The sequence below is a fragment of the Calypte anna genome, chromosome 8 (assembly GCF_003957555.1).
Source record: "Calypte anna isolate BGI_N300 chromosome 8, bCalAnn1_v1.p, whole genome shotgun sequence".
In the NCBI taxonomy this organism is placed as follows: domain Eukaryota; kingdom Metazoa; phylum Chordata; class Aves; order Apodiformes; family Trochilidae; genus Calypte; species Calypte anna.
The window spans coordinates 4,099,308-4,126,039 of NC_044254.1; the positions used below are offsets into that span (position 1 = coordinate 4,099,308).

The 26,732-nt window shown below is 41.4% G+C and overlaps 1 protein-coding gene across 4 annotated transcripts in view; it reads right to left on the reverse strand.

Annotated features, from left to right (window-relative positions):
- RASAL2 (RAS protein activator like 2) overlaps window positions 1-26,732 on the reverse strand; it is a 173,244-nt gene that overhangs the window by 20,509 nt on the left and 126,003 nt on the right. For all 4 annotated transcript variants that reach the window (XM_030455339.1, XM_030455340.1, XM_030455338.1 and 1 more), the window contains exons 5-8: window positions 11,948-12,057; window positions 3,081-3,234; window positions 1,835-1,933; window positions 589-1,143 (exon numbers count right to left, since the gene is read on the reverse strand). In XM_030455339.1, the coding sequence (XP_030311199.1) occupies window positions 589-1,143; window positions 1,835-1,933; window positions 3,081-3,234; window positions 11,948-12,057 (918 nt within the window). The remainder of the gene's footprint in view (window positions 1-588; window positions 1,144-1,834; window positions 1,934-3,080; window positions 3,235-11,947; window positions 12,058-26,732) is intronic.

The window sequence follows — 26,732 nt, forward strand, 5'->3', positions numbered from 1 at the left end:
TCACTCCAATTGCCACCTCACAGAGAATTGTCAGTGTGCACCCAGATGTCCTAACAAAGTTCCTGGGGCAGGCAGGATCACCATTAATCAAGCACAGATTCTCCAAAAGGCTGTTCAAACTCTGACTAAATCAATGTTAGCATTGATTATCTGACTTAGCACTGAATCAGCAATGGCACCCTGCTGTTTTATCAGAGACTTATTTATAGAAGTAATTCTCTAGTTCACGAATCTCTTATCCTGTATTATGATTTTAGAAATACAGAAAAGGTTCCTCAGCACTCAAGTGCAGGCCCAAACTTTTCATAATAACATCAAGTTGTATAAGCCTTCCCAATTATAGTTTGTACACAGCACATTTAATCTTTGTATCAACTCTGAATCACCCTTGGTACACTGCTTATCCACGTGCTTTCCTGGAAGATGCAATTCCCCAAGTTTTCTCTTTTGAGACCTCTTTCTGAGTCTCATCCTATCAGACACATGATTATGGTCATGCCAGCCCAGGCTTCCCAGTTTCTAGTGGAAAAGATACCACTTACTAGCAGTGATAGGGAGCTGTGTCGACAGGAACTGCCTTGTTCTTACCTTAGCTCTTCCAGTGCTCTGAAGAATATGCACCAAAGCACAAGCCATCTCCTCCTTGCACCTCACACTGATCACAGGTTCCAGCACGGAGCACAGCATGCTGTAGTTGCTGGTAACAAACTCAGCAAATTCTTTGTATTGTTCCATGGGCAAGATGGTGATGATCTGGTAACGGGACTTGATCCGAATGGATGGTCCCCCTGTCTTCCCTTTGCTGGGTGTGGGAGTGCTGACTGGGTACCATTTCTCCACAAAATTGCGACCAGTGACACTGGCCATGGGGATGTTGACCAGGCCCACGTAATTGTTCTTGTCCTTCTTCTTCTTCTTCTCCACATCCTTGTAGATGTGAACCGTGATGCTGTGAATGGGTGGGAGACTGTAGAACTCAAAGTGCTCCCCCCAGAAAATGTTGTCTGATTTGGTTTTGCTGGTGGTGCGGGCAAAGAGGGTGTCATCAAGGCACAGCTCACAGAAGTATTTCTTCTTGGGGGCCAGCTCCCTTGCCTCAATGATCCAGAGACGGAGAACATACTCAGCTCGACGGCAGTTGTCCTGTGAGGAAAAAAGAGAGCTCAGCTTTGATTCAGAATCCCTAAAAATTGAACATTTTTGTCTTCTAAAGTAACAGCAAAGGGCTGTCTTTTGTACGTCAGTAGTGGGGACTACAACATCTTCTTCAAAAGCTGTATTTGAAATGGTTTAGAAAATAAACACTGCAGAGGAGCCACTCAAAAGCTGCTAGACTGGCCTGGCACTCTGCCTTGTTTACTCTCATTACTGACTGCAAGAGCACTGCTAGCCTGTGCCTCGAAGGTGGAATGCCAGATATGAAGGTGATTTATCAGATATTTACCATATGATCAATCACCTGATTCCCTTTCTCACTCTGGATCAAATTCCTTTTTTTTTTTTTTTTTTGCCCCAAACTGTGCCTCCAGAGCAAACCACGAAACCATATTCTGTCCTTCTGAGGCACATGGTATCAAAAATCCAGTCTGGAACATCCTAAGCAGGAACTAGGGCAGGGATCAGGAAGCATGCTGACACGTGTTTATCCATCAAAGGTTTGACCTACTGCATTCACTGGAACAGTACACAGCAGCTTATGATACACCGATGAGCTGACTTCTCCCCAGACTAAATTAATTGAGCATGCATCTCTGGGAAGCCTGGGCACACTGGACTAAAATCCCATCATGCCATCTCCACTGCTTGGTAATTTTATTTCCACAGTTTCTATTACCTTGTTCGGCTGCACGGTTCTGCGTAGGTTTTCCATCCACTTGTCCCTCTCTGCTGCAGAGGAGCAACTGAAGCATTTACTGCCACTGGAGTAGGTTACCTGGAACATATAAATGACAGGCTGAGTACAGGCAAGCCTTGGAGACATGTAAGAGTGAGAAAGAAGATAAGCAATGTTTGAGCAACAAAGTAAATTTGAGAAAGGAAAAAAACACAGAGGCCCTGAAGGCAGAGAGGGTAAAAGGCCCAATAAAATGTAGAGGGAAGAAAAAGTGAGTTCAAATTAACATATGAGGAGCATCAGGACCCCCTCTTAAAAGACTTCTAAAAACAAAGCTTTAATCAACAAGTTAATTTTTTTTTTTAAAGAATACTTGTTAATAGGGACTCAAAGCTATGAAATGCTTGCCATTTTCCCTGTTAAGTCCCAAAGGCAGATGGCTTGGTACTAACAGGGTATCGACAGACAGAACTAACCATGTATTAATTAATAAAAAAATACTATTAAAGGAAAAAGACACTAGAAACAGTCTCTTCAGTAAATAAAAAATATTTCTGAGGTCCCATATTTACAGCAACAGTCTGAAACTGAATGAGTTGTGCTCTGATCCAGCCCTGACACTCGAGGCCATGCACACCTCTACTTTCACACAGGAGGGAACCACTTTAGTTCCTGTCACTTTTACCTGGCCTAACAAATTTTGTTTACTCTTTACATTCATTTGTGCTCACACCAGCAGCCTGCTTGTGAAGCAGATCAAGGAGCCACCTGGGGCTGTGCTCTTAACATCCTGTTCCATGGTGCAACAGACACCTCCACAGCTACTGAAGCTTCTCCTTCAGCAACTGGTGAAAGAGCTGAGCATTGCAGAGCTGCTCTGACTGGAAATCACATTTCTCAATTACAGTATAGTTTCTAAATTTAATTTTAGGTGAATTTGGAGAGCATGAGTACACAGCTTATGATTCAATCCCACATTTGCATGCACAGATATCAAATTAAAGAGATTTTTCAATTTGAACACGTGATAATTGAAAAAAAGATTTCTCTCCATTGAGTGATTGATGCCATTAGCCTCAAGGCTTTAAAAAAAATGTATGCTGGTGAGAGAGCCCACACCCACACCTCAGCAGAGCAGCAGCTACTGATCTGTTCTCCAATTACAAAGTCACAAAACAGCTTACTAAAAGGGTTCAGATCGACCAGCACTGTATCATCATCTGCGGGTTTGGAGAGCATTCTTTACCTCAAAGCAGAAGTCTTGTCCAAGGATACTGCTGTGAAGTGGTTTGACAAAGACTTTTTCTTCTGCCCCAAAATCCAGGGACTCCACAGCACTACCTGGGCTTAGTAAAGACTCGTGGGATCGAGACTCTTTCAGCTTTGGCAAGCCACGTGACCTGTAAGAGAAGAAGGGGGAAAGGAAATATTATTTTTCTCGTAATTGCCGAGAGAGTTGGCAAGATCACAGAGAAAGCTACAACTTGGTGTTTATTCAGAACAACTTCTACTAGTAGTCTGTAAATCTTATGAAAATAACATGAGGTCAGTAATTCCAGATTCCTAAGGAAATATCTACCTACGTAAGCCCAGGAAGTCCATTCCCACTGACCTAGAAACTGCAGGTGCTGAGCCATCAGTGTAAAAACAGTAAAACAAACTCATGTGCACACACATTTTTCTTTTAGTTGGAACTCAGTGACTGTGAAGGCTTTGACTACCAAGGAAGAAGAGCATCAAGACCTAGCTTAGCAGAAAAGGGCTCTTTACTGGGCAGTTTTAGGGTTTTTTAAGATACTGAAGCTTGTGCTCGTCCCTCTGCCTGTTCTATGTTCCATGAGCGTGTGTCCATAAATATGGATGCACTTCCAGCAAGTGTGACTGAGTTTAAAGAACAGATGTGAAAGTAGAAAGGCATCAGTTTTCTATACAACAGGCAAAGAAAATGCTCTGAAATGCTCTCACCTGCATTTGTCCTCACAGTACCTCCTCTTCTAACCAATTCCCAGTATCAAATGGAAAATGTTTTAAAAACGTATTTATGGAGGAGTGAAAAGCATAACTAACTCTAATAGCTTCCTTAAGTCTGAAAAATAAGCAGTTCTTATATGTTTCTCCTGCTTGTATCTTTTGCATTTGTGTCATCACCTTTTGTAAGCTTAGTAAAAACAAATTCCTCCTACCCTTGAGGCAATCCTACAGTGAAACAGAAAGGAACAAAAACCAAACCCCACATTTGAAAAAGGCACCTTTGGTACTTCTAAGGCTGCTTAGCAAAACCTGGAGTATTGTGAAGAATGCAGGTAAAGAAAGCAGCAGAGTTCATCTGACTGCTGTTTTGTACAAAATTAAATGCTGAAGGTGTTCTAAAAGATTCACATACGATAAAATTTATTAAACAGCAAGGGAGAACTTTCTTTCCATTTAATATATTGAATGACCTAGACACAGGCAGCATGAGCCTTTCATCAGAAGGGTATTACAAAGCCCCTGATTTCAAATGCAAACCAGCAGCACTGGTGAAAATGTGTTGGCTGTGCTGTGCATGCTTTGTTTTAACAGGTTACAGCAGCAGCTGTAAACCCAAAACCTCAGCCATGCATAATTGAGCACCTATTGCAGTTAAGGTAGGGCAAGTCTAAAATAAACACACCACAATACACCACTTTAATATCATGTCTGCAAAATCCTCTCTAACTTGTCCTCCCAAGAAAGCACTGCTGAGGTCACCTGGCTTCTGTCCCTAGCACAAACCCTCAGCAATTCCAGTCCTACCAAAGTACTTTGGGGCATGATGCAGGAGAGCTGGCAGAGAGCCCGCAGCCAACTCCTCCTGCCTTAGGGCTTTGTAACCATAGGAAAGCATGGAGTGGCCACAAAGATGGGGAAGAGGAGGGAAAGAAAAGTAATTACCAAATACAGGGGAAAGAAAAAGAAGTTTTGGGAATTCTAGTTAAGAGGAGGGGGGTGTTGCCATGGTGCAGCCTCCTGTAAGGAGATTGGGGGGGGCATCAGCCAGGAGAGGCAGGAAGCACAGGGAGGTTACTTCAGATGTGACAAAGGTGACCTTTCCAGAAGGAAAGGAGTCTTTTTTCTTCCTTTCCTACACCAAGGTTAATAGGGCCCAGACAGTTAAAGACAGCTCGAGAGAGGGAAATATCTTTCAAGATGCCTCCAAACAGCCTTTGGGGACAGGCTGGGAGCAAAGACAGGTACCCACAAAGAGTACTTCATGCTTCCACATCTCCTCTTGCAATTGAAATCTAGTAGCATTTATTCTGCTTCGTTGCTTTTCTGACTACTTAGCTTTAAATGTTTTCTGTTGCTCCACATCAGCTGGAGCATGGTCAGTTTTGTTGACTTGGGGTTGTGGGGCACTGGAACCTCTGTTTGAGCAGTCCCTTGAAGTTACCATATTTAAAACAGCTCGATCAACTGATTAAGTGGCTTAGAACTGGCACTTTATCTTCCATAAACACCACAGCAAAGCCCTTGGTTAGATGCAGCCACACATTTACAACACAAGTACATCCATTTGTAAGCACCACGGTATATATTTCATCTATTGATCTGCAAAGCCAATCATTGACTTGTGCTTAAATCAGCAGTGTGCAAATCAATATAGTCAATAATTATACAGAAATAACAGTCTTCTGCTGCCTTAAAGCCTCATCTAATATTCTGAAGCTCTAAGTAACACTGCTGGCTTCCCTTCTGCATGGATGCCACTAATTTGCTTCCCAATGTCGAGCAAAGGGGATGGATTAACAGGGTCTTTCCTGTATTAGGTAGAAGCTGCTGGTAAAATGAGTACTACTTAGAGTGTCTGAGAGACTCTGAGAGAGCTGTAATCCCAGAGAAGCAGATTACTGTAAACAGGAAGATCCCACATGCAAAAGGTGGGGGAAGGGTTGTTTGTACAAATCTGTTTCTGCTAAACAGCTCCATTATCAATACAAATCCTGCTTTAAATGACAATTAACCTCAAACAATCAACTTCTTTTTCCTGCTGCTTTTTACTACCATATACAAGCAAAAGATTGCAAAGGACAACATAAGAGTTTAAACAATTACCAACAGCACCCAACAGCTCTAACATAAATATTCCCCATAATTTCTCTCTAAGAGGAAAGGCAGGTGGAAGAGGATGTCAGGGAACACTTTTAACTTCTCATTTCCTTTCACATGCTTTGCAGTACTGGTTTTCAGAGCTGCATCATTTCCTTCTGAAGCTGAGCCCTGTCAGTGCCCCAAACCACTGACCTGGCAGTAGCCTGTGACTCCTACAGAAAACCATCTCCCCAACCCCACCATCTTGCTGGCCCAACCCCAAACTAACCCTCTCTCTTTGCACACCATAATTCAGTGATTTTCCACTATGGGAAGATGTTGGTTGTAAGCTGGGAACTAGAGACCTCTGGCTTTCAGTGGCCACCCATGGCACACATCAGCCTATTAGTCCACTTCTATTGTAGTCTACTATAAGGCATGCAGGACAAAGGGTTAAAATCCTAATTGCTCTGGTTATGATCTCCTGCTGATTTTGACCTATTTAAAAGCAAACCTACAAAGTACAAAAGCTTTCCAATTACAGAGCTTACCAGGGAGAGCACTATATTGCTTGGAAAACAAGGCTGTGGACATCAATAATGCAAAAGATAAAATAACTGTATAGAAACACACTGCCAAGGAACAGAATCTTTTACCTGATTTACCAAAGGCAAAAATCTCTGAAAAGAGGTTTTTTTGTTCAGCCCAAACACCCAGCTAAAGCCATGTCTCCACTGCTCTTACACAAAACTGTCCATCTGTATGCCTCAAATAATTTCAGCACAGTACCTGTGTGTTTAGAGGCACTCCCCGAGATCTGAAAGTTGAATTCAATACTAGCAAAGTCACAGGAGAGAGCCTGGGCTGTAATGCAGTGAACTTACTGCTCAGCACTGCTATTTGAAATCCCAGCCCTGCTCAACTGGACCCTAACATCAGCAACATCATATGCAATGCAGGTGTGATCTGCCCGTGCTGCAGCTCCCAGGTTTGCCCGTGCAAGTGTTCATTTTGTAGGCACCACACCCCACTTCATTTTACAACTGCCAATTAACAGAACATCCTATTATTTGGTCAATATTTCTACAAGTCTAACCAGTTTCATTATTATTATTATTATTACTAAAACAGAAACTTCATCTAACTTATTCAGATGCAAGTTCTACTTGGCCTCAATCAAATGCTGGCTTTTCCTGAGAGTATTTCTTTAGCCTTCCATTCAGATGCTGATGCCTTTTGCCAAGGCCCTTCCCAAAGCCTTACTGTTTGAATCCTCTACTTGCAAAGCCCTTCCCTGCCTGCCTGCTTCTGCTACAGATCACAGCTTGTCTAACAGACACCTCCTGTGTGCAGCCAAACAGGCTGCTGATTTTCACAGGGGCAGAGTTCTTCCCTCTCCACTGTAACAACAGTCACTGCTATGAACATTTCAAATTCTTTTGTTCTGTTGGACCAATTCAGTTTTATTTCCCTGATAAGCTATTTCTAGGTGAGTGCCTGGGGTTTGCAGAAAAGCATCAGCTGTTAAGAAGTGTGGTTTTCTAAAGGGGTCAACTGATCCTGCAGACAGGACAGAGCAGTTGAGCCCAAAGGTGAAGGTTTGTGACAGAATCCTTATCACCGAGGTCATGTTCAGTTTTCACCAAAAACCAAAACAGCTGCATGAGGATCAAAAGGATTGTTTGAAATAAATGCATTCACCAGACTGGGAGTGAGAGGTCTCTCCAGAAACAAACCACTCCCCCCCCTCTCCCCACACTCCAGTATGCAGATAGAAACAGATATGCTGAATGAATTCAGGGCATGAGTCAAGCCTTAATAACTCATTGTGTAACACAGATTTTTATCCTTACATCTAAACCAGGATGAAAAAAAAAATAAAAATCACACACCTTTTTTTGAAAACTGTGATTAAATTAGAACGAACAAATAATAATAAAAAAACAACCCAAAACCACGGCAAGATCTGCTTCTATTACCATCTGTGCTATTTTCATGCTGCAAAAAAGAGAGGAGGGAGGAAGGAGAACTTACCGAAAGTAGAAAAAAGCCTCGTTTGAGCAGCGGTACCGCTTCACCATGAACCCCAGAGCCATGGCTACTCACCTCCCTGCAACCTGCTGGAGCTCATTCTGAGCAAGCAACACGACAGATCCTGCACTCGACTACAACTATCTGATAATGCCATAAAATGACTTTTAGTAAAGCAGGAGGATTCCCACGTGGCAGTAAATCCCAGCAGGGCAAAACCCTCCCAGCTGTCCGCAGAGCTTTACTGCAGTCGCTGAAGCCATATGCAGACAGTCTCAACCATTTTTGCTCCCTCACTACAAACAAAACTGAAGTGAGGACTGCTGGTCCACTTGGAAATACTCTCAAATTCCTGGCCACAAACTCAAAATGTTAATTTGAGCTCTCCTTTCCAACGTAATTTCCCTTAGGTCTTTTTTTTTCATACTTTTTTACATGTTTTATTTATTAGTGACACTGAGACAATGTTAGAGACAAATGTGTGGGTTGAAGAGCTCAAAGAGTTCAGTGAGAAACAGGCTAGAAAAGCCATGAAAAAGATGATACAGTAACATGGTGCCAGAGAGCCTGATGGCAAGAGCTGTTGATAAGCTGGTGAGATGCTGTCTGGGCCACACCTCTGAAAAGCTTCACTCACATCTGCCATGGGTCACAACTGAGCATGGTCTCAGACTTCCACATTAGTGCCTTGCAAAGACAAAACAGGAGTTTTCACGTACAGAAAACCCAGAAAACAACCTGAACAGTGATAGTAACTGCGAGGTTATGGATTTCTACAGGACACCTGGATGCTAACCCATGGTAATGTCATTTTTGGAGGGGCACCACATCTCTCTCCTCTCTACATTCACTATAATAGTCACCCTGAAACCAAGTTCAAAAGCCAGAGAAAGCAGGTTGGTCAATTGCTTTCTGCCAAAGAAGAAAATGTGACCAAAAAAATCTGCACCTAATCTCCATCACTCCTTCCTATAGCACTCCTGAATCCTTCCTATTTTAGATCAACTGTGAACAGACAGCATCCATCCTCTGTCACCATATGGAATGTCATGGAGTGTTACAGTACCCCAAATCCTGATGTGCACCAGGAAAATGTATTTTCCTATAAACATCTCCTATTTCTTAACAGGACTCAAGCTTCTCAAAAGCAGGAGAAAAACATCACGACAGGAACTTCTATTTCCTTCAAATCGTTGCAGGGCTTTCTTTATAACTCTATGTAATATTTTCTTTGAAGGCAGGGCTCTTGTATTTGTCAGAGCAAGAAAATCTAGATGCTATCAGCCAACCTGGCCCTGAAAACCCATATAGCACCATGACATCATCTGGTATTACCTGCTTAAAATGGGAAAGGGCTGACTCACCAGGGTAGGATGGGGAACTTTTTACTGAAAGAGACTGAGACTCATACAGAAAGCAGGGAGAGCTGAAGGTGAGAGAATGGTAATTCCCTTTCCTGAACAAACAGTCAGCAGCTGTATGTTACCTTCCTTCATGCAGAAACAGTTGTCCCTGATTTGTCCCACTGGAAAAATCCCTAATAATAGCATAATCTCAAACACAAATCAATGTTTTTAGCCTCCTCTTTCCCCCAGTCCATCTCCTCCCAATATTTTAATCTGCTCATCTTCAATGCTTCATTCCCACATAGTTTCCAAGTTGTTTTTCCTGCTGTTCTACCCACCAACTGCATGTTTCATGTACCCTTAGATACAGAGTGAAACATATGGGAGGGAAGGGAGAAATTATTGGTAAGTTTCACTTTACAGTGGAACTGAATTTCCTTTATGATTTTATTTATAAAATACCATTAGAAATGTAAAAGCTCTAACCATAAACTCTCCAAGTTGGTCTACTGAATTGGTGCACTGCCTGATCAGACCACAAATGCAGAAATAACTCCATTAAACCTTCAATCTTTCCAACAAAGGGTAACTGGTAGTGAGAATGGTGCTGCAAAGTTCTTTTTAGAAAGAAAGCATATCAGTAATTTGTCACCCTCACCTACAGCATGAGGCTTCAGCCAGCCTGAGGTGAGGCTCATGCTTTTGAACAGCAATGCTCATTTGTTTAAGGCTCTAACTCAAAGTAAACTTCAGCTCAGCTTCCTTTCCACCCAGCTTGGTTACTCCTAAGTGATCTCCCTTCCCTCCACACCTCTGTCTCTCTTCACTTCATTGCACAGAGCTCTCAAAGAGAGGATCACACAGACTGGTTACAGTAAGGTGCTACTGACATTGAGCCCCAAAACCCTGACCTGCAGACACAGGATGCATTGCTGTGAGGCTTGTGTAGAAGGCCAGCCAAGGAGAGGGAGTAGATGGGAAGTAAAGAGCAGCCATCAGCTTGTCCCTGTCTGACATCCCACATATCCCCCGTTTTCCAGGGCTTCGTTCCCCAAAACCTCTCAGAGTCAGTGTGGACTCTGCCCACTGAATTTCTCAGTTAATTTGCTCTTGGATCTTCCTTTTTAAATACATGCCAAGAAGACATGAGAGGACTGACAAAACAGACCAGCTATGCCTAATGTCATCACTGAATGCATTGGATTTGATGCTTTGCAAGTAGTCAGAGAAAATCCATGTTTCATTCTGCTCTGGTTAAAAATTCATGCTCACACTGCCAGGGGAGAGAAGGGGATCTGGCTTTAAAGAGAAGGCAGCTTTGCTGTGATATCATGTCTTAAACCAAAATTGTAGGGATTAATTATAGCTGAATGTATTTGCTTTCCCAGAATTATTGCATTTCCCTTCTGCTGCAAAAGGAAGTATCATCAGTCCCCATTCACTGTGAGTGCCAAGTTTAGGAAACACAGATATCTTTTTTATAGCAAAGAGAATTTTTTGCATTACAAAGCTGGTTACAAACAGTAAAAGGAACAGGTACTTTATCACATGGTGGCATTCTTTAACCTGCTTTCTACAGCCGTGCTGCCCCTCCTTGAAAAGAGAGATTTATAAACCTTGATGCTCAAACCAGACTGGGTGGGCATTACTGCAACATCATCCACATCAATGGTCACATCTGGTAAGCAGCAGTCTTGTCTAACTTGTGAAGTTAACAAGACTTCCAACATCCAAAGCCTTGCTATTGCCATGATTTTATGGTGCTGCCTTTCAGATGGAGAAGATAGCACCATGGCTTGAAGCAGCACAGCACGTCAGAGACAACCTAATGAATTCATCTCAGCTAAAGGAGAATGGAAAATGCACTAAAGAATGTAAAATCACAGAAGCCTGACATGGCCTTAAGTACAGGGCAGCTTATTTTTCACTCATTCTATTTCTCCTGCTGGGCTACTGTGGAATGTAAGACAGAGTCATGCTTAATAAATACAATCAAGAGACCTCACAAATAGTTGGAAAACCTGTGTGTGAGTGCTTTTACTTGCCTCATATACTACCCATTCCCAGCCTGAATCATCAGCCAAGAGCCAACCAAGCAAGAATATACCAAATGGAGCACTAAGACAGTCAAAAGTTACTGAGTTTTCCAGTTTTCTGTGAAACAGACCATCTGTTCATTGTTTAACACTGCAGTAACTGTACAGCTGACTGACATTAGCAAGGATTCTTAATATGCCTGAACTGCATCTCTGCACTTTGCCAGTGGTAGCTGAACTGATCTGCCTGCACCAGCATAATCCCTCATATTGGCCACTGTGCTGATCTGGGGATGGGCATTGCATGCATAAAGGCAAGTTTCTCTAAAGCTGATCAATCCCAGGGTTCTGCATGGTGAAATTTATAGCCTGCAGCTTAAACAGATGCAGAATAAGGTATTTGAGTCCCTATACTTAACCTGAAATTTTTATCAGCTGTTAAGAGCAGTAAATGTTTTCAGTCCTGTAGTACCCTGCATCCTGAATAACTTCTGACATACCAGGGCCAGTCTGAAAACCACTCGTGTGCCAGTTTAAAAATAAATCCCCTTGCTTGCACTCACTCTCTAAGTGCACACCCATGCTTACAGAGTGGGTAGGAGAGGCTGTGGATGAGGAGGGATTGTTCTGGGAGATGCAGGGATCCTTACCTTTCGTCAGCACTGCGGAGAGATGGGAGGCGGAAGCTCGTGTTCCTGTCCAGCTTTGACTGACTCTTGGTCCTCTTGATGGACCCCTTCAGACGCTTGCTGAAAAAGCCCTAAAAGGAGAAGTTGCAGAAGTGAATCAAGGAAACTAATGCCAGTAATAAATCAATCAATGAACAGTCACTGAGTTCCAACAAAGCAGCAATTCCTGCAGACAACGACTGCAGAACCTGCTGTATTGGGATTCCTCTTTAAAGGTGCACTTCAGTGTACTCCAACAATTACACAGGAGACCCCAAATCCCTCAATTATAATTTAATAAGGTGTGGTCTTAGATATCAGTATTTGCTCTTACCTCTCCTTTAAAAGCCATGCTTTTAATTCTTTGTTAGATTGAGTACCAGGTATTTTTTATTATGACCTTCTACTGCACCTACAGCTGCACCCTGGTTTTCCTTTTAAAATTTAAATATAGTGGGTAAGTCTTATGATAATTTGTAATATCAACAGTCTCACTAGGCAGAACTGAAAATTACAGAAGACTTCACATACTAGCAACTTCAGATACCAGTTCTGGCATTATTTGGAAGCAAAGCTCAACTCAAAAATCTACCTGTGATAGTAAAATAAATCTTCCAGTAATTCATCTTTTGAACTCCAACTGGTAACCAAACAAGTGCTGACCAAAGACTTGTTAGTTGAAGGCAGACCCTTGCTAACTTGAAAACCTCTGGTGATGGAGATTTAACCATCTCTCTGGGAACATCAGTCCAGTGCTGCATTCAACAAAACCCTCCCAAGCAGACAACTGCAACAGCTGCCTCTTTAGAGCATCTGCTACAACAGGGAAAAGTTTGACACCATCACATTCATGATTCCCCTCTCAATTGCCACAAGCTTCCTTGTATCACCCCTTTGCCTTTTTTTTTTCCAGGTAAACAAACCCTCAGCCTCTCCTCATAGTTCTCTTCTTGTTGATACCATCAAAAGCTGTTGCTGTGTTACCAGTAGTGAAACATGAGTCCATCTGACTACTGGAATACAAAGGGGTGTGTACACCTCTAAGTGTGGGGAAATCACAGGAATATTTCACCACCTCCATGTTTCATTTTCCATTAAATTACTCAAAGCATAATATGCATTTTAAATAATTGTGTCCAAATAGTTCTGGGCCTTGCAGACATACACGCACATCCAGCACATGCATGATTAAAGCAAATATACAGGTTCTTAATCCAATGGGGTTAAGCAATGTTTTGCTGGTCAAATCTGTCCTGCTCCTTTACCAAACAGCTGCACAAAGCACCCTGTGCACTGCTGTCAGATTTAACTGAACACAGGAGCAAAACTGTATTTCCAAGAATATTGTAGGCTGGTTATAAATGGGTAAAATTTGCTTCAAGTGAAAGTTCTTTTGGTGTGAACTGAACCAGCAGACTTTAGCACAGGTCTGGTGACAGTGGCAGCCAGCTGGGGCCAGCCCTCTCTCCTATCACCCCTGTTTTGCTGGGATAGAAGTTAAGTACAGCTAATTCTGAACACATTTGCAAGGCAAGCCTCTACATGCTGTGTTTGGGGCAGGTGACAGATGTTGCCCACAGCTGCATCCCATAATACAGAAATCAGCAAACTGGAGAAAAACAAGGTCTTCTTGCAGAACCCTGACAAAGCAAAAGTGTTTTATTTGCTCCAGGTGACTCAGCCAGGCTGAAGTATCAGCTCTCAGACTCAAAATCAGGCTATCACAAAAAAAATAAAAAGTACTTTAGCTGTAATCTTTTAGTCTGAAAAATCTCACATTTCTCTCACCACTTCAGGAAGATGATGAGGTTTATTTACAATTGGACAGGGTGATACATAATTTCTTCTTTTTCCCACAAAAGATTGGGATCTAGTGATCTTTTGAGGCCCCTTCCAATCTGGGCTGCTCTACAGTACTTAAAGGAAAGGGCTATCACCTGTTTCTCACCAGTGGATGCCAGGTTGTTGTTGGAAAAGATATTGCTTACAAACAGCATTTGGTAAGGTTCAAGACATACACTGCCAGAATCTCTAAAACAATTTTCAAGTCTCCTATTTGCCTTTACATTCCTATACATTCAGAGCTCCTTTTGAAAAAAAAATAAATATTTTCTTTCCTTTAAACAGGCAAACCCTTCACCCCACCTCTACCAATTCTATTCAGCTCTTCCTGGTCCCTTTACCTTCAGTTTCACACAATCCCCACCCTCCTTGAAACCATCCAATTCCCCTCTCCATACATACTGGTAGAGAGGTTCTCTCTCCTGGCACTCATTCTTACTCTGCATCTTTAATGAACAACAAAATATGTCCAGCTCAGTTGTCAAGTGTAAAAAGAATCCCAAATCTCCACTTCCTCAGGCCCATACCCAGGGCATCTCCACCAACCACACCAAGATGGCCTTTCTCCTCTCTTTCACTGCCATTTGGACAGAGATGTGTTACTGAAAGCCTCTCCACACCTGATGCTGGATGAAGGATGTTTCCAGCTTATGCAGATCATCCTCTCCCAAATACCTGTGCAGGAAACTGCTTACACACACCTGAGCCAGCCACAGGCAGCACAGAGAAACTGGGATGCCCTGTGGGATGGTGCTGCTGGGGACAAAGGAAGAAGCAACCTGTTTTCTGCATCTGAAGGCAGTGCTATATTTAAGTCTGCCCTTCAATTTCTAAGCCTTGCCAGCCAGCAGGCTCCTCAGGGGTGAAAGCTGCTCTGCTCTCTTGAAATATGAAATAAAGTAGAAAAAAAAAATGTGTGATACCATGGTACTGCAACAGAAAAACCCCTCGCATAGATCTACATGGCATGCTGGGGGAAAAGGTACTGCTAAAAGGGAAGAAATGTTTTTAGCTGTATGTGCCACTCAAAATCTACCCATGTTCCTGCACTTCCCTTGGTCCTGGTATTGAAAAAGTGCCTTTGAAAAAACTCTGTAATCAATAGATGCTCTTGGGCTTCTCTTGGGACCATTGCTGGAATACAAGCAGAGGATGTACAGCACTTTCAAAGGCACTTTCATATATTCTGACCTCTCAGCATAAAAGGTAACAAACTCAACCACAGGGATTCAGATCTGGTAGACTCTGGCTTCATTCCAGTACCTTTTCAGGCTACTCAAATTGCAAACACAAAATACCATGTTTTTCTTCCCTTAAGGACAAATAAGACAAAACTGACCCAATTCAGCAGAGGTTCAGCAGCACTTATAGTGAACCATTCCAAGTCCCATACAGAGAGGAACTGTGAATATTCATTTTTGTGTGCATGTACAATATGAAATTGGCATTGCATTCCCATTAGTGAAACATGTTCTTGGTTTAATTGAGTAAAATCTATTCCCTAATGAAATAAATATGCTATCTGAGGTTGAATAAGGATATCCAGAGTTGACTACACAGACAAAAAAAAAAATCAGGATAAGAACATATGTAAGGATAAAAATGTATTCAAACACTGCACTTAAAGGTCATTCTCAAAAGACTTGAAAATCTTTGCAATATTTGCTCTCTGCTTGCTGGCAGTTCACACAGGGCCAGTGCTTACAGATGGACAACCTGGGAGCAGCATGAAATATTCACATGTGCCAGAACTGAGCAGAGCTTTTTGACTTCCATTTGCCAAAGAAAAGACTTTGAAATAATGAATACAGATAAAAAAAAAGATGTCGTGATGAAAAGTAAACTTCTACCTATACTAATACCATCTAACTGGAAGTTTTATTTCCTTTTCCTTCTATAAGGAGAAACTCCTGCCAATGCTAATTACTGTAGCTTGTACCATTAAAAGCCAAACCCACCTTTATATATATTTTTATTGTCTAAGTATCTATTTCAAATAGTTATTCCAACAGAAGATACAGTGCTGTTTAGTTCCTATATCTAAAAGTAAAGAAGCATCTAAGCTCTAAGAATCATCATGGAACATCTTTTAAAACAGTAGGAATTTTCTCTTCTTTAAGACAAAAAGATGGAAGCTTATTACCCAAACTACCAGAAATTATGAGACTATGTTCTTAGTGAAAAAGCACAAAGTGTCTGGTGAGATAAATGAGCTTGGGTACAACCTGAAAAGATCAGTACTGTGCAAATATAGTATTTAAGGAGGAGTCCAGCAAGTGCATAACTGTAGAATAACTGTGCCTTGGTCTCTTAAGAGAGATTTAATGGTCCTTACCTAATGGGAGAGAGCACAGAACAAATTCCTCTCAGAACCCAAGTTTGGGGGAAGATGGGTAGAACAGAAAGATGGAGCAGAGTCCACACATGCACTGAATCAGGCATGTGGAATAGGTTCAGAGCAGGTTCCTCATCACAGCCAAAAACACCAGGGTAAGAAATCCCAATGCTACAACATCTAAAAATAATTCAGTCCCACTGAGAATTCTATTCACCTCGTCAGGAAGTTAAGTAACTCATCTCTCTCACTCTGCCAAGAAGGAATTGCTATAGGAGAAGTGAAATTCAACAGGCTTTTGTAGTTCCCCTCCACAGCTGCTCAGGGAAGGTACAGAAATTCTGACCTCCGAGTACATTAAACTCAGGGGTGGTGTTGGTCAGGGCAGCTTTGGCTTTAGGAAATGCACATCCTGGGGCAAAGGTAACAACTGCTTGTCCTTAGTCTTAGTAAAAGAGCATTTAGACTGTCCAACAAATTCAAAGACAGCCCAAGGATGAACTACTCAAGTCTTTCACTACTGCTCCCTACAGACTGACTGATAGTTCACTCTGGAGAAATCAGTCCATGCTTAATAATAATTGCTTTTGTTGCTTTGAAAGCAAAAGGTTAATTTAGCCATGAACTAGTAAAACTACATGTAGCTACAACAAGAATAATCTGTTGATAAAGTGCAATGGTTTCAGTAGAAGTTTCAAAGCACAAAAAACAGAGATAAAATGGGCAATGGCAAAGGCTCATCTTATATACAGTGCTGTGGTTTGCAGCACTATTGCCTATTTTAGGTTATTTCTGTGGACAAACCCGTTGCTTGCAACACATCCTGAACATTTATAGTTCTTGATGAGCACTAATATATTATTAATAGCAGCAGGTGGGTATCCTTACAGAGCAATGAGACATTCCCTCTGAGGGGAAGGACTGAATGGGTACAAAGGTAACAGTGGAGTGGCTCTGGATGGCAGCAGAACTGCCTCTCAGCTCCTGTGTATGGTTAGTATGCAAAGCATTTTAGTTCTGAAGTTGCTCACAAGCAGCTATCAAGAAAAAAATAAATCATACTCAATTGAAAATACTCTCCTGTGGCAGTAATGCTGTGGAGCTATGGGAAGCAAAAAAGCAGGGAAAGATAGCCAGGTCGTGGAGATATCCAGCTAGCAGGATATTCCAGGGATTAGTAGCAAACATGGTGAAGTTTACTATCCCCTGTAGAACAAAAAAACCCCACAATTTACTAGTGCTGAGGTGATGTTTGCTTATGGGCACAGGAACACTTGTTATTAAAATATTAGCAATGAAAAGCCTCTCAGCCACTCACATAGTAGAAAAGTAGACAAAAAAAACCTATAAATACACCCTGGTGGTAATATAAAGAACAAGACAGTGACTTACACCAGTTAAATTTCACCATCAACTCAAAAAGCCTGGCACTATGTCACTGAAAAGGTGGTTTGTGCACAGAAACCAATAAAAACATGCTTATAAACAAAGGATAAAGCAGAATAAAAGTAAAGTGGTGTTATGTAAAGATGCTGTGGCTTTCACACTAATGCACCAACTCTCTTCTGATCATCTCATCTCAGCAAGAATAGCAGAACAAAAATCAACTCCAGAAGTATAAACTGATTACAGGCAGACAAGAGGGGGATTTACCAATGATACATCTTAAAGAGCAACCACTTATTTTAGAAACAAAAGCAAGAGGGGATTATAGATGTATAAAACAAATAGAATGGAAATTAACTAAGCTCCTCATGTGCCCTGTTATGTAAGAAAACCAAAGGGTGATTTAACAGCACATTTAAATGATTGTCAGGAGACCTTTCCTAATGCTATCTATAAATCAGCCTGCAGAATTCTCTACCACAAGATATTATACAGACAATTTTTTTTTCAGCAAGATTAAAAAAGGATAAAGGTTTATATAAGGAAGAATAACATATGTAGCTGCATTAGTCAGGTTTAAAAATAACAAGACTGAGCAATTATCATGCTTCAGGACACAAGCTGATCAACAGCAAGGATCAGGAAGATATTTTTCCCCTGATGGGACAGCACTGCTGATTTGGCCAGATAACAATTTCAACTTTCCAATGAAAAACTGTCTGTTGCCACAGAAGGATGTGGAATAGGTTTAAGAACAGTCATAAAAAACCTAAGGAAATGGAGAGGATACCACAAGAGGGGAAAAATTGATAATTCATCTAATAATAAAATGGCACATATTCAGTGTAATGTGCAGTCAAAAGGACTACAGGAATCAAATTTCTGTGTCACTGGGAATCATGCTTAAAAACTGGTGAGGAAAAGCTGGGGAGACCTACACCAGCTTTTCAGATCCCAGTTCAGCAAGGTGCTTGGAATGGAAGCCACTGGGAGCACAGCCTGGCTTTGGGGAGCTGCCCCCCTCAGGCACCAGCATAAGTAAGGATAATCTGTAAAAACCCTTCTGCAGGACTTAAAGAATAAAGATCAGAAGCTTGTCTAGAGAGCAACAAAATAATGATAAGAAATATAAGAAAGAGGTCACCTGAGTCTATCAGAGTTTCATCAAACAGCAGTTTGTCACCAAATTGGCTGCAGCTGGTGAGGTAGATGCCCAAATGATGGCCTCAAGCCTACCTCAACCACAACTCAAGCAGGAAATTTTTGTCCTTCCCTCCCATCAGGGAGGAAGCAATGATTTCCATGACTCTGGCTCCTCAGCACCCTGGCAGACAGCCAGGAAGCAGCCCAACACTTCAGAAAAGCTTTTGATACTACAACATAATAATTAGAAAAATTAGTGGAAGTGAGCTCTATCAAAGCTAGTAACACAAACCTGAGAACTGGCTGCAGGAATATTGTCCTGGTTTGGGCCAGGATAGAGCTGATTTTCTGTCTTGTAATTTTGCTTTCAGCTATGTTTGTTGTAAGTAGCTACACTTGCTGAAATTAACAGCAAGTTTCTAAGTCAGTGTCTGCTTCTGGGACTGATAACAATGAGGTTTATAGTTACAGAAAGAACCACTGAGCCACTGCTCAGTTCTGAGGAACATCTTGTGCTCCAGAAAGAGAAAAGGAGTAAAGAAGTTACACCTGCAACCCTCCTTTAGGGAGGAGCAGACAAGATAAATGACTAAAATTGACCAAACAGAGTATTCCATCCCATACGAGTCATACTAGGTATAAAATAGAGGGATCCCAAGGGTCAGACCCCTTCCCCTTCTTCTTCTGACTTTTTGTTTTGCCTTTTGCCCTTCTTCACCTGTCCCTGTTTGCTTTGCCATCCTGGGAGGATTCCATCCATTCCTCTGCCTGTGCCAGCCCATATCTGTGTGGTTCCTGCCTTCAGCTCCTTACTGCTACTGACTCCAGGATTCCAGCCTGGACTTTCCCAGGGCTGCCCTGCAGCCTCGGGAATGATGTGAGCATTATTGGGGAGAAGGAAGGAGGATGTTTTTCCCTGTATATTTCTATATATTTAATTATTTTCCTTTTTATCATTACTGTGATAAAAAGTAATGCTGTGTAGTTTCTCTCCCTTATTCTCTCTCCTTTCTTTTTAAGGGAGGGGGATTAATAGAGAGCATCTGTCAATTTGGTTAATTGCTGGCCCAGTGTTAAACTGACAGATTTAGTGGCACCCAACGTGGGGCTTAAGCCCATTAGCTCAAGCCCAGTTCAAATTTCAACCAATTTGCCTGAGTAGTTTCAATTTTAACTCTAGTGGAATGATACCAAGATGGCCTTGCTGACTGGGAATCAGACCTCTTGCTCTGGAAATTTCACAGGGTTGGAAATTAAACCAATCATGCTGTACCTTTGGTATTCAGGGTATGTGATATGTGTCTTTGTAGCTGGAATTAGCTTTAATATGTAGTTTATTTTTGGTAAGAGCTGCTTAAGAACCATCGTTGAGATATGGTCTTCAATATTGATATACAGGATGGTACATGGTGCAGTCGTGTTTCATACAGAGATAAAAACCTTGGTTGGTAATTACACTTCCAGTTTTAATTTGGGAAATTATACCACTCCATCTTATTTTGGGCTGACTCCACCAGATTTTAGTAGCAATAGCATTTCATATCTGAATCTCCTGGTGGGTGTTAATATATTTTTAATATTTTCTCATATATTTCTCATACATTTTTCTCATATAGCTCTGCTGCTGCTACTGCTGCAGACACCACAGCCTCTCCCCCACAATCCACCCAGCTTCTAGTTGACTCTGTGACTAGGAGAGAAGTAAAACAAAGGAAAAAAAGAGAGATTGGGAAAGCTCTCTATGAGGTTACCTAAAAGAAGAAAGACTTTAAGTGGGGCTCAGAACAACAAACTGCTTTTGAAAATATTCAACAGGAGATTCTACAGGCAGTGGCCCCTGGACCAATTTGGACAGGGCCAGACATTAAAAATGTGCTCTACCCTGATGGTCCTACATGGAGTCTCTGGCAGAAAGTTCCAGGAGAGACTTGAGGTTGTCCTCTAGGATTCTGGGGTTGAAACTACAAAGGCTCAGGGGCCAAGAGAAAAAGAGCCACCGAAAAAGAGATTTTGGCTGAATGTGAAGGAGTCAGAACTGCTTCAGAAGTGATGGGAACTGAAGCAGAGCTCCTCCTGGTGCCCCAATTACCTGTACTGGGTTTTAGGTACACAGGTAGAGCATCATCTCTTCATCATGCCACCAACACTACATGGAGTAAAAGGATTGCCTTGCTCTCATAGAGAGACTCAATCATCCAGGAACTGTAGAAGTGATAACAGACTGGCCCAGAAGGCACACACTTAGGAATGCCACCACAAAAAGTGGTAAAACAGGATGAAGCAGCCCCACCATATGACCAACTACCAGAGGCTTTCACTGATGGGTCCTGTGGTCTGTCAGGAAGCCACCATAGGTGGCAAGCTGCTGTAGGGGATGCTATATGACAAGCTGCAAAAACAGCTGAAGGAGATGGTGAATCAAGTCAATTTGCAGAGGTAAAAGCCATCCAGTTGGCTTTGGGCATTGCTGAACAAGAAAAGACTTTATACTGACTCATGGATGGCAGCAAATGCCTTATGGGGGTGGTTTAAAGCAGTGGAAGCAAAACAACTGCCAACTGCTAGAGGTGAACCTACCTGGACTGCTGAACTGTGGAAAAACAGTGCTGCTTGGTTAGAGAAACTTGATGCAAGCAAAGGTGCATGATGCAGATGCCCATGGACCTTCACGTCGAGCCACTGAGGAACCTTGAAACAACCAACGAGCAGCTGAGGCTGCTCAAGTGTTCCAAACAGATTGGGACTGGGACCTTAAAGGTGAACTATTTTTAGCCAGATGGGCCCATGGCATTTCAGGTCATGAAGGAAGGGATGGAAAAAGTGTCTAAAAAGAGTAATAATGACAAATGATAAGGTATCAAGGTAGGAGAAAGGGTCCAATGGGATGTGGTGGGGATAGTGGCATGGCTGCTTCTGTTTAACATCTTTGTTAATTATCTGGAAGAAAAGTTAAACAGCACATTAATTACACTGAGCTATATTAAATTAAGAGGTAAAGTAAGGGTCAGCAAGGACAGAAATAACACAGAGGTTTGTGAGCTGATAACAGAAACTGATAACACACATTCCTGGGAACTTTAGTACCAGAACTTGGGGAATCAATTGAAGGGAATTAAAAACAGAAGAGCAAGAAAAGTGATAAAGGGGCCAGAAGACCTGATTTGCAGAGGATGCATTAATTAAACTTTGCATAACTTGACTGAGGCAGCATTTAGAGGTGAAGAAAATTAGTTGGTACACATTTAAATACCATTCAACCTAGGACAGCTGGAATGTGACTGGTGTTTAAAGCTATATACTTTCATAGTTCCCCTACATAGATTCCAGGGGAATTAGATAAAGTCAAGTTTACACCAAACATGATAAAAACATTCCTGCTGTTGATGTCACCAGATGGTTTCACAGACTGACTCAATGCTGGAGTTGGATGTAACAAATCCACTTTGGCAGAAAGACCTTGTTAAAGTTCTGAAGCCTATCAACAACATTACCCTAGAATAAAGATATGGATGAGAACTTGGTGAGCATTCTGGAGGAAATCAATCACCCATTTATGGCACAAAATCCACAGAATAACCAGCATACCTAAGCCACCATATCACAAGCAAGTGACAAAAAATTAAAGCAGACTCAAACAAATGGATTATGGTAAGCAAAGAGTGGAAAGCTGGATGAAAATGTTCATCTTACAATAGGGAGGACACATTTGAGCACAGCCAATTTTCACAAAGGATTCCCTGATGATCAAGAATTCCATCTCTGCATTGGTGCTGCCTCAGAATTAAGAACACAACTTGTATGCTGTCAGGTCACAGGGCCAAAAAGAGATCTGCTTTGTCCTAACCTGGCTGCATGACAGCAGTGGAGCAGTGCTCTGGAGAAGCAACAATCTTGCTGACTGCATATAAAATGAAGCTGGGCAGTCAGGAGTCACGAGATCCCATCAAGCTCTGACCTTCACTTGGGCTGGCTGCATTGTTTTCTGTTGCATTTTTTTTTTTTTCTGTTCCATTTTCCTTTACTCTTAAAGAGCAAAGAGGCACACAGCATTTCTATAGATCCAATTATACTCTTGAGTAGAAACAAACCAAGGAAGGCTAACTGCAAGTATTAGTCTTCCCATCATATTCACATAGGGTTCCTACAAAACTGATTTTATTTACTTCAAAAATGGGGTTATGGTTTTCCTATCTCATTTGCACTTGTTTCTTTGCCTCTTCTCATCATTTTTTCCCTAACAGCCAGCAGTCATGGATGAATCATGTATTATTTGTAATAACAGTTCACAAACAACCCTACTGCAAAGAAGCAAAAATTGGAGAGCACAACGTGAGTCTATAGAGGGAACTTGGTAATTCCTTGCTACCCTGTCACTGCAGGAGGCCTGAATATTCTGATAATTTCCTATTTATTTTGGTCTCTCAGTTCCAATGGCAGGGCTATGAGATAATACAGTAGGTTGCCACAGTGCTACCAGGACTCAACAGTGCAACAGTAGGGAACGGGATGCACTGAGATGGAGACACTCTGCCAGGACATAGCATGTGTGGGATGGGAAAAGCTGCTTTCTCACCCATTTATGTGTCATGATGCCAACTTCTAGCCAGTTCCATCTGCCTTCCTGTTTCTTCAGAATAATAATAATAACAACAACAACAACAACTTTTCCTATATATGCAAATAGCACATATCTGTCTGTATGGGAGAAGACAAGCAACCATCTCAATTTTCCTGCCCTTCCATTCTTCCTCAATATTCCTCCCAGATACACCTGAAAATGATCAAACTAAAATTTAAAAACTGAAGCTAGAGGGAGACTGATGTTTTCACTGCATCGTTTGGGGAAATGAGGAAGAAAATAACTCTTATCTCAGGTGTCCCTGGTGTTGTGCAATGTCACCAGTAGCAGAATCCACTTAATTCTCCTTGGTGGAAGATAACCAGGATTAATGCACTGCATGTGCAGGACCATGGAGCTGTTAGGCCTGAGAAAGGGTATGTTTATAACAACTGGAATTCCACTTTTCACAACAGTAAATTTCAATGTCTTTTCTACTACTGCACAGGTAGGAAAGGAAGGCAAATTTCCTGAACTTTACAAATTAGCCCCTTAAAAGAAAAACCTTCCTTGACCACTGCCAGTGAAAAGACTTAAAAAATGTCTTGTCAAGGAGATGTTCACTAAAGGCCATCATGCTGTTATGAATCAAAATTCCAGATGCTCAACACATTCCAATTAAAGGTATTTAAAAAAACAGATGCCTTTTTCTGAGTGAGTACCACTGCCTGGTGTTTGAAAGGGAAAAAAAACCTTCACAGAACATGCTGGAAGCCACTGTCTTATTGGAAGACAGCTCTTAAACAGCTCTTCTGAGAGGCAAACTTAAAAAGCTGTAAAAGCAACTTATTATGAAAGTCTCAGCATAATTTCCCATCAGGATGGAAGAAGGTTAAGCTGTCCCCTGCTTTAAGCTGCTTCTTGTTAGAAATCCAAGTGGTGACTAGAAGAGGTATGGCACAGAGTCAGGTCCATGGAAAGAATAACTGAGACAGCACTGCCCTGCAGCTGCCTATAGCCCTCCAACCTCTACTGGAGATGTCAATGGCTGGGAAAACAAAACCACAAGAGCTCCTGTTATTAATCATCTCCTTTATATGAAAAATAAAGATGAACACACTCACACACAAATTTAAAGCCAGCCTAGGCACCCTTCACATCTTCCACATGAAGCTTTATTCAGACAACTGATCTGAGGCTTCCTCGAGGCACTCAACTCTTCTTACCTAATTCTGAAGAGCTGGGAAATTCTTAGTAAAAATCAAAGTAAGAGACCCACTCTGGTCTTATCAACCACCTATTAGATGTGTGTCAATTAACAAAGTGAAATAAAATCCATGGGATTTTATTTCAGTAGTTTTGGCTTGAGTTCATCTGTATGCTTAAGCAAATCTGACTTTTAATTGCAGCTTGCTCTTTTGAAACAGATTAGAAGTTGGCATGTTTTAAAACAGGGTAATCTCAGCCTCCACCTGAACTGCTAAGGAGTAACACAGAAATGTTAAGGAGCACAGAAATGAGTTAGAGAAAAACCTACAAAGCCAGAAGCCTTGTCCCTGTGAAAAAGGCAAAAGGGTGCATTATGCTGGGTATACAGGTGGCCAGACAAAGCAGCATAATACCAGCTACATGTGGCACAAATAGCTTCTAGGTTTTTTGCTGATTTAAGCCCAAACAAGGCCACCATGTATTGCTTCCTGAGCCTACTTGCCAGTCCTAAAAGATCAATAGACTGCCTGGGGAAATGAGAAACATTTTGCAATGTTCTTGTTTTGAAAAGGACAAGGAGCTAAGAAGTATTAGAGAACTATTAGAGAAACATTAAAGCATTACCTAAAAGGATGGTAGAAAAGTTAAGAAGAAAAATACAAACTGAAAAAAATAACACAGATAGCAATCAAATCCTTCCAGTATGTAGCTTGCAGTTGTTAGATAAGAAGTATAGCAATGCAGGTATGCATCTAGAGGCCAGGGCACTTACTTATAGATGAAGGCAAAGAAGACAGAGAATTTCTTATAAATGAAGATGAGAATAGCTAGAACCTTTGAAGGCTCTTGGAATTCAGAAATCATCCTGGAACTATGAGGCCCGTGGGCTCAGCATAAAAACCTCAGAACTTGACAGAAGAGAATATTCTTGTGACTACTTCACATGCAACTGGACCAAGACAATTTTTATCTCCATGTCCCATCCAGAAAACTGGTCATTGAAGTGACAGAAGATAGTTTATAGAACCATAGAGTAACTGAGGTGGGAAGACACCTCTGGAGATTCTCTAGTCCAACCTCTTTGCTCAAAGCAGATTAAACCAGAGCTGTGTGTCCAGTCTGCTTTTGAACATATGTCCAAGGATGGGATTTCCACAACCACTCCAGGCAAGTTGTTCCAGTATTTGACCAACTTCAGAGTAAAATAAAAGGTTTTTCTTACATTTAAATGGAACAAGTCACACAGCAAGTCTGTGCACTCTGTATTCTTGGGAGGTTTTCAACACTTTACTGGAAAATGCCCCAGCTTTAAAGAAGGGGATAGATCAGAGACTTCCAGAGGTTGCTTCCAAAACACATTACTCTATGACTCTGCAAAGTGATCAAGTGTGGATACCCAGTCTATTCACTGCTTCCTTGGTCTCTTTCAATTCCAGTGCATCATGAGTTTGCAGGCTGCTGTTCTATAGAACACCATCTGTTCTATACACTCTGACCAACATTAATATTATAATTAAATTTAAATTATCATTAAATCCTTGGCTGTCTTTTAATTTTACTTTTAAAATGACACAATGAAAGATTTGTTCAAAAAGGACAAGTCTCACACATTTGGATCTAAAGTGAGCTAAGGAGTCTGCTTAAAGGGATGAGTTCTGCCTAAAGCAAAACAAGAACACAGACACTGAGATAGAGAGATGGTACTCATGTTCATAAAAACCAGAAAGGACCTCAACCCCTAGACAATTCTTCTGATTTTCCTCATATTTTAAAGTAAGGAGATTACTTGCCAGAAATAAAAACATCTGCAATATTCAAAGTAATATTTTAAACCACAAACAAACATTGTTAAAAAATTACTAAGCACCTCTTTTTTTAACTTGGAGCATTTGCCCTCAGCCTAGTCACAGAAAGGCCTTTATGCTCTTGGATTCTCTGACCAAAGACTGACACAACCAAGAAAATATGAACTCAAGCTGAAAATGTCTCCTGCAGACTCACAGTCAACCAAACTCACAACAAAACCTGGAGAGCTCAAGAGCAATTAACACATCTGCAGAAATTCCATCAATTTGCAAATTAAATTTGAAGCCATTCCACTTTTCTATGTACTTCACTGGTATGAGGGAAACATAACACCAACCCACAGGAACTTTTTTCCCTACTCAAAACTGAATTTATAATGCAATCCCTGGTGACGACTTCAAAAGTATTTATATAGGTCACTGCTGACATTAACACAGATTTTCAGCTTCAGATCAAGGCAATGAAAATAAGCAAGTTATGGATTTACC